The sequence below is a fragment of the Chelmon rostratus genome, chromosome 21 (assembly GCF_017976325.1).
Source record: "Chelmon rostratus isolate fCheRos1 chromosome 21, fCheRos1.pri, whole genome shotgun sequence".
Taxonomy (NCBI): Eukaryota; Metazoa; Chordata; class Actinopteri; order Chaetodontiformes; family Chaetodontidae; genus Chelmon; species Chelmon rostratus.
This window is the reverse complement of record NC_055678.1, coordinates 14,293,279-14,302,323: the sequence shown is the minus strand read 5'-3', so window position 1 is coordinate 14,302,323 and position 9,045 is coordinate 14,293,279. Positions and strand designations below refer to the sequence as shown.

Genomic DNA, 9,045 nt, shown 5'->3' with positions numbered 1-9,045 from the left:
AGTTTTTGGCATTTTTTGGTGGTTATTGCATCTTTATCTTTCAGACTGAGAGCTCATGCCCAAGGTTATCAGTCTTCTGGGCACACAGCCAGATCAAACCCAGCCTCCCCTCAAACACGTCTTTCTTTACCTACGACTCCTCTGCACAGCATTGTTCATTTTGAGCAGAAGTGTCTCTACGGGCAGAGACAGGAATGCTGCACGAAGTGACTCCCTTCTTAATGATTAAACACCACTGAGATTGCACCATTGTACAGCATGTATTTCAATTTCATTTTGACCCTTAATAAATCATTAACTCAATCACACATTCCTATCACAGGGGCATTCTGTTGTTATTGTTTGTGATTTGTCTTTTTGCTTTAGAGCACTTTAAAATCTGGAAAGTGGCCACAGGAAAAATGAGCTACTGAGTGCATTTTTAGCAAGTTATGAATTCCATTCAGGAATCCAATCTCATCCAACATTTTCTAAATATTCTGAAACTGTGGTTTCTTCTGCATTACTTTCTGACATGACATCGGTTGGGTCTGGCCAAACAACTTCTTAAAGGAATAGTTTGACATTTTGGGATGCTCATTTGCTCTCTTGCTTAGAGTTTAGCTAGAAGATTGATATAGTTCATCACAGTATGGTAAACCACAGCCAGTTTGACTAGCTTAGCACAAAGACTGGGAACAAGGGGAAACGGCTAGCCTGGCTTTGTCCAAGGGTAAGAAAATCAGCCAATGCCATCACCTCTAAAGCTCAGTAATTAAACTTCTTGTCACCATGAGGCTGTCACAGCTCACAGCCAAGCAATAGTCTGGCACATAATCCCTTGTAAAAACCACAAACAGTCATTTCTACTGCTTTTGTTTTTGCATGGGTTAGAAAACAAAATGTAACATGCTAATTTGTGAGCTGCAGAGGTGCTTGTAGGTGCTTAGCCTGTTTCCAGACTTTATGCTAAGCTAAGCAAACCAGTTGCTGACCTTAGCACCCAGACGTGACTGTGGTGTCATCTAAATATTGGCAAAAGGAATAAGTTTATTTCCAAATTGTGGAATTATTCCTTTCACAGAAAGAAAGAGAAGCTGCAGAGGGCTCATTGTGATGCTGTGAGTATTGTATTTACAACATGAGTTCGTGTTACAGCTGTTTTGTTTCCACATCACAGCGACTATGTCCCGCTGTCTCCCATCGCTCTATCTGTGTGCCTGAAAGCTAAGCTGAAAAACAGGTGCCACTGGACAGCAGGAGAGTGTTTGGAGCCACGCCTTCCTCTTCAGGCAATACATTCCTGCACTTAACACGAGCTGGAGACCTGAGGAACAGCAAGACCTCGTGTGGGTCCCAAGCCCCTGCTGCATTTCCTTCCTGCCACACACACATCAAACAGTCAAAGAACACGCACATGTGGATGCTGACATGCGGCCCCCGCACTCAGCCGAACAAATCTGAACGTGCACTCACAGATATTTCCACACACGCAGAGACATACACTCTGTGTGTGTATTATACACATGCATGCGAGGGCTCAGAACCACCACACCGCTGCCCCACAGAGAAGTCATAAAACACAGTTTTCACGTGCAGAGACATTGTATGGAGAGGTATCATATAACATCGGGCCAGTTGTTCTATATTAGATATATAATATGAATATATGTGGTGCAACTGGGACTGTGATGATGGGCCATCACGTGATACATCAAGTTAAATCCAAAGATTTGTTTAGAAAATGAGTTTGGAACTCATGAAACAATGTGGTGCCCTGGAGGATAAATAAATAGTGATTGGAAAAACATGTTAATTTTTTTATAGCGTATCATCCCTCCCTTCATACCAAAGCTGATTGGCAGATGAGTCAGTGTCAGTTGTTTCGCTGCTGTTGTGGACATTTGTTGGGAAAGATATGTCTAATATGGCTGTCCCCTCACTGTGGACTGCAGCCTCTGATGCTGAGAATTAACTTGATTATTCAGGCACAAACTCGGTATGTGAAACAAAATGACATATTATTAGATTTTGTTCATGCATTATTTATATTTTCTTCTAAAAATAGATTTCCATTTGAGCCAGACAGCTAAAGTTACAGGGGGGAAATGTGGAGTTCATTATCTTTTTGTGTCCCCGGGGTGTGCAAAAGTTCATTTGATATTCAGCAATTTAGCCAAGAATGAAAGTTCTTCACAGTGGAACAAAGGTGTGGCATTGTTAAGAAGCTGCATATTATTTGTGCTCCTGTGTGCATCTGCAGCATGCGTCTGCATAAATGTGCGCACGTTTCTGTGCTAAATTCCTGGTTTAGTGGTTAGGGCCAAGCAGATCATGTTTTATTCCTGTGAAAGGTCATCTGAGCCCAGCAAGAGTCCAGGCTGGGCTTTAAACAGACCACACTGTCTTCCTACCACTGCTCCGAACATACTGGCTTCATAGCAACTCCCAGCTCCATGGCAACGACCGGCTCTGTTGTCGCCGTGCAGCGAGGACTCGGTGTGAGAGCGTGCTGTGTTTCATATTCAACCAATGTCCTGCTCTTTATGTAATGTTTGCCAGTGTAGCCATTGTGGATTAATATTCATGGAAATGCTGACATTACTTTGAGGCCTGTGACGTTTTCTTTTTTTTTTTAAATCTTGTTTATTTTCATACTCACAAGGCTTTACTGTGCAGTTGCCTGAAGATTTTACACAAAGCCTATTGAGTCAGTACAGTAACAAGTCAGGGAGATAAGCCTAATGGGACTATTATGGAGCATACTGATGCAGTCTGTACATTCGCTCTGCTCTACAATAGCCAGTCCATTTCTATTATCGCACATTCACATCAGGAACTCCAGATTGCATCCCACTCACCCACCCCGTCCCATCAGCCGTCAGCACTGTTTCAAAGGATGGCTTGAAGGGGCTCGGCTGAGCCACGCAGGATGCGCGGCAAACCACAAAGCAGCAAGAAAGTCGAGCGGGGAGATGTTATAAGCATGTAGGCTTAACCTCCTCAATTAAATGGATATTACGAGGCAGAAAGAAAAACATACGAATAATGAGAAGAGGAGGAATGGGGAGAATTCGTTCTTTTTCTGGGACAGTATGGTGACGGGGGAGGATGGCGGTGGGTTTGGTGAGGGGAAAAAAACAGGAAACTGCGAGATAAATTGCAAATTACATTCCATGTGTGTTGTGTGGGTTAAGACTGGAGGGTTCTAGAGCAGAGGACTCAGGGGGCAGAAGCCACTGCATTTGGGTCTTTGTCTCCATGGTTCACAGAGACTGGTGTTGGCTTACAGCTGGGTCTAGGGAATACAAATCTTAACGGCCGGAACTCATTTTTCTCTGTACTGTAAGGCCGGACAGGGGCTGCAAGTGAACTCCTGCTCTCCTGCCAAAAGTTATCAGATAAAGTTTTTTAGACTTTTTGAGCATTCATTACCAGTCTGAATATAGAGACAGCCTTGCATTGATAAACAGGTGGCTGTCAGTGCACTTCCACACCTTACAATTGGCTTCTTCTTGAAGAAGAACACAGTTTGCCAGTATCAGCTGTCACTTTTCCCAGTGACACTTTTCAGATGTCAAAAGGGTGGGTGTAAGACCCAGAGGGGGTTAAGGATCAGGTGCTCTCTGGCCAAAAAGCAACACAGAGCAAAATAAAGGGGGAGGTTGTGGCTTGGTTGCTTTAAATTCCTCTGCTGACGTCTCTCTCAGGACGTTTGTCAGGGCCATTGAGTGCTTTATATGCACGATCGCGTGGATCTGCTCAACGTCAGCGCTGCAGCCGATTCCCATCTTGATAAGGCAACAGCAGGATGTTGACAGTGTATACACTGGCATGTTGTGTGCTCACCTTTGGGCTGAAAAGCATTGGCTAGCTGGATAATGTGAACATGCACAAACACAAAGGTCAAGTCTGGATTAATTCTGGAAACCTGTTTGATTCCACATGTACATGTCGGGATATCTGGTTCACCCCCATGATAGCCAGTGACAGACAGAGATATGACCTCCAACAAAGATCATGAGGCAGACTTTTGTTGCAGCGCAATCTATGGAATGCACCATAACCTGTTGATTGCAGTTTGTGTCCTCTGTTTTGTTATCCAGACAAGTGGACTTCTTGTTTCCAGGAATCAAACCATTAGAAGTGATATTCTATATGGTTTCACTGTCTGACAAAGAGTATGCAAACAAACAAGGACCTGTGAACACCTGAACACAGTGTAATAAAGAACATGAATACCTCTAACTACAAGCACACACAAACCTTTCGCAGTTGGCCAGTGGAATGTGCACAGTGAACTACAGCGCCCATAAGGCATTGTATCACTGGGGATGGGGAAGAGATTACCTCTGGGTGAGAGAAACTCCCGGGGCAGGAGGAGATGAAGAGTGGGAGTTCAGCTCATCAATTAGAGGAGGTCAGTGGTGCCAGATTTGAGCCATGAGCCAGCCAATAAAAATCAGACATAATGAAAGATCGCACATTGCTGCTGAGATACAAGCAAGCGGGGAGGAGACGGAGTCTGTCAACGGCAGAAAGAGTGGGTAGAGAGGGTGCTGGGGGATTCATGGGAAGGAAAGGATCCTTTAAAAAACTCCAGCCTGTTCCATGAACTCTATGAGAGGATTAAGGGTTTAATGAACTGCCTGTTGGATGCCAGAAGTTTGAGCGATAGGCAGCGGAGCAAGGCAGAGAGCGGCTGTCACAAGAGCGCTCATGTGAGGGCGGGCCATGGGTCGATTAGTTGGCTTGGAGGAGTTTTGACAGGAGGCCTGACTCTCATACCACCGTCCCTCCTACAGAAAATATTGCAGGCTTAGTATGTGCAAAAAAGTTCAACATTTTCAGTGACGGCATCAATAACATGGTGCTTGTGGAGAGAAGCACTTCAACCATCCTCCATGAAATATTTAGTGTGTATTTGGAACTATAACGGCTGTCTATTATGAATTTTTTTCATGCTCCAAAAGGAAAATTGTGAAAGGAATTAATGAATGAGCTCATTTAATTGTTGATTGAGGAATTTTAAAGACTAAACAATTAACTGATTAATCATGATTTGCACTTTAATCGATAATAAAAAGAATCCTGACTTGCAACTAGTAATTGCATCAACAGCAACACCTTCATGTTATCTCCAGTATCCAAACTAAACCTTATTGATATTTTTTTCTGATGAGTGTAAGTGCAACTTTTAATCTTGCAGAGCAGGTGGAAAGTAGAAGTGTGTGTGTGGAAAGAGAGAAACAAAGACAGGGAGGTGAGAGACGGAGGTTTCACAGCTCACCGTTCTCAGCAGTGTGGGCATGCAGATTTGTTTCAAAAGGGAGTGGAGGGCAGAGAGGAAGGAAGGGAGGGCGGGGGAGAGAGAGGCAGGGGGAGGCAGACACCGACACCTTGGCACTTAGCGCTGAGTGCGAGTCGAGGGGAGACAGGCGGCTCTCGGTGCGGAGGGCTCTGTGAAGCGCAGCCTACCTGTTGGAGCTCAAAGCGGGAGACTGAGCCACGCTGATCGTGGATCTGCGTGAAGCCCACAGCACTCGCTCGGGACGAACGGCCGCAACATGTCTCCAAGACTGCTGCTCTGCGCCGTTTTGGCTGTGTACCACGGGGCGCAAACCTGCGGTGGATTTAATATAGATGAACGTTTCCCTGTGATCAAAGAGGGGAAAACCAAAGGGAGCTTCTTTGGATTCTCCGTAGCTCTGCACCAACAGACGGAGGGCTCCAGAAAGTACCTGTAAGTTGCCGTGCTGTGCTTGTCTGACAAACTGCTCCACTTCTGTCTTATTTAGAGGTGAAATAATGACCGCATTCAAACAGGCTACGCACCTGCTTTGAACTGAGAGGCGTAACGAAAAACAACCATTTTATCCGCCACTGAGAAGCTTATTGCGCACAAAACACTGCGCAAAACCCGCGTTAAGGCTGTGGGGTGTACGGTTTATTGCGTGAAACACCTGTTGGCCGTTTATAAACTGCGTCTGCTTGTTAAACACTTTGCAGTGGTTCCCCTCGCATGGCACGCTTCCCTTTCTCTACAAAAAAGTAGTTCCTCTGCAGGCAGCCACCTGTTAAAATACACCTCTCGGCTACAGGTTTATTCAGATCTACCCTGGTGTATATAAAACCTCTCGATCAGGGGTTCTCTACCATGTTTGCGCATTTATCGCAAGTCAAAGGGGATTTGATCAGGTCTTGTTGTGACCTGGATCATTTAAATGCCTTGCGCAGTCACAGAACAGGAACAGGAAGCTGAGCTATTAAAACATATGAGGATGGAAAACTGGCTCTTTCAGGTTTATATTGATGTCTCTTTTTGTGACACACAAATTCTCCTTTTCAATTTTTGCTTTTTCTGCCAAAACCTTCAATCATCCAATTATTGCAGGTGCAGCAATCGGTCTCCAACTTTGACTCAATCATATGGTTGAAAATGCATAATTTACTCAATAAGAAATGCCACGATTCCTGCTCTTTGAGAGGGACTTGTGCTGTGGCTGACTGATGCTGGTGCACTTTGGGGCTCGTCTGTGCTGTGGAGCTCAACACACAAGCAGGAATGTCTTGTAAGGCTATCACAGCGTCTGGAAAATTAGAAACAGTAGTCATTTCTGTTTCTTTATGAGCCCATATTTGACACTTCTGTGTATTCTCGACTTCAGTGTACATTTTTGAATGCGCAGAGAGCTGTGACATAGCCTGCTCTACTTTCTTTCCACCTATCCCGGGGCTATTACATTCAGCTAAGACACAAGTGGGGTTGTGTTTCGCAATAAAGGTGCTCATTGGCCTGTAACACATGTAGCTTGTTATTACCAAGACACGCCGGCTCATGTGGTGTTAGCAGTGTTTTGGAGATTTACATAAAAGTACTTTTTTTTGTTGTTGTTTAAGGAATGGTTGACGTTCGAGGACAAGAATGACAGGACACATCTTTGCTTTCTTCCCATGCAGCTTCTTCCTCAAACTGTATCACTGTTTAGTGTAGGATTTCCCTCGGACAATTACAGTAGCCCCCTCATCCTTCCACATCCGTGATTACGCAGCATGTTCATAACTCGCTGTTATCTGTGTCCTCGATCTGCTTTGAAGGGTAACGCAGGAAGAAATATCACAAAGCGCGTCTTCCTCTGCGTTATCACGACCATAGTGACTCTGATGGAGGGCTTATCGGCCTGATCTCCACGAGCAGCAGCAGATTGATGTGCATTGCATACATTTCCCCCAGTTTGTAGAGTGGATAGCAGTGTCCAGCTGACTCTTGATCGATGTGCCGTCTCAGCCCTGTCCCCAAAGGGTTGGAGTCACCATCCACAGACTGCAACCCAAGAAGGAGACCACATGGCCGTGGTAATGAGAGTGGAGGCCTGCAGGGACAAGGAGGCTGTATGAAGCCTCATCAGTCTGCTGCTAGATATGAGTTTTGATGTGTGCTTAGTTCTACGTGGCAGCGTGTGTCTGATTCTGTTAAGATATATCTTTATCACTATATGACCTGATCGTGATGTCCAAAACATGCCATGGTTCACAAACTCAGCTGGGATATAATGAGTTGGCTCAAGATCTTTTTTGTCCTTCTGATTTTGGAATTAAGGATTAAAATCAGACAAGCTTCTAGATTAAGTTCAAGGAGGGAAATACACGTATTTGCTCTTAATACGAAGCTGTAGCCTGCAGCTGCTCAGCTTAGCTTAGCACAGAGAGTGGAAACATGGGAAGCAAAGCAAAATCCACCCACCGGCATCCCTAAATCTCACTAATTACAGCACAGTGTGCCTTTGCACAGAGCTAGGCTAGCTGTTTCCCCCTGCTTCCAGTTTTTGTGCTAAGCTAACCGAAACTGCCGCTGGCAGTAGCTTCATATTTAGCTTTCCGACAATGGTACCAATCTTTGCATCTAACTCACGGCACAAATGCAAATAAGCGCATCTCCCAAAATGTGCAACTATGCCTGTTAATTTGAGGAGTCATTAAAAACCACACAAGACACATTTTGTTGGTCTGATATGTGGCATTCTTTCCAGTGTCGTCTTATCCTCTCAGCTAGCCTGACATTAAGCCGCTGAGGCAAACAATGATGCCGGTGGTGTCAGCAATGAAATGCGTAGCTGCTGCATTTGCTCACCTCATGGTGCGCTTTGGTCTATTTATTGAATATGGAGAAGCAAAACCCAGGGACTTATTCACCCTGAATGTGACTGTAGCCTGTGATCCAGAACGAGAGTGTTGACCTACCTGCAACCAAAATCTCACTTTCACTCTGAATTTCTCAACAATCCACACTTGCTATCAGTCCATGTGTTTTGCAAGTTGCAGTGTGGTAATATCTCCCGTTCCTCTCCGGCAGCCTGTTTGTAATCTGTGCTGCCGCCTCTGTTGAGTAGACAGTCCTCCAGTGCTCAGGCCTTGTTGTGTACATACTCTGTGATTCTGCGAGCAGGGATGTGCTGATGGTGTGTCCCATGTTTGACTAGGGCTGGTTTTACAGTCCCGTCTGTTTCCTCTGTGTTGTCTGGCTTCTTTTGTCGCCCCAGATCTGTCTCACCACACCACAGAGCCGCTTTTTAACACAGTTGCTCATTATTGGAGCGAACTAGTATTTGAAAAATGCAGGAACGAGGCATATAAACCAGTCGTGACATGCACAATGCTTAAAGTGGCCGTTCTTTGCGCATGCACGAGTCAGACAGGGTCCAGGATAAAAGTCGGGAGAGAGGCTTTCTACTCCCAGTTCTGCAATAAAGTGAGTGCAATAAAGTTTTCCTTCAATGTCTTAAGATGTAGGCTATTACCTAATTCGTAATCTTGGTTCAGATGAAGCCATTTAAAAAATGATTTTGAATTTAGTTAGGGTACATGACCAATTAGTAGACCAACATTGCTCCTTCTTGGGGAAGGGCTGCACCTGAATAATGTAAAAGCTACCTGAGGCCAATTTGTACAGGGTACCCACCTCTCCACTCCCCCCTTTCTCTTTGAATCACCCATTTAGAGATTTTTCCTGAGAGGGCTTTTTTTGTTCTCTGTTGCAGCAGGGAGGAGGGACTGGGCAGTCAGCTG

The 9,045-nt window shown here is 45.0% G+C and overlaps 1 protein-coding gene across 1 annotated transcript in view; it reads left to right on the top strand.

The window, feature by feature from the left end:
- Nucleotides 1-5,396: 5,396 nt before the first annotated feature.
- Nucleotides 5,397-9,045, top strand: part of itga3b (integrin, alpha 3b) — a 28,140-nt gene continuing 24,491 nt past the window's right edge. Inside the window, exon 1 of the mRNA XM_041962375.1 lies at nt 5,397-5,722. Within this exon, the coding sequence (XP_041818309.1) occupies nt 5,547-5,722 (176 nt within the window). The 5' untranslated portion in view covers nt 5,397-5,546. The remainder of the gene's footprint in view (nt 5,723-9,045) is intronic.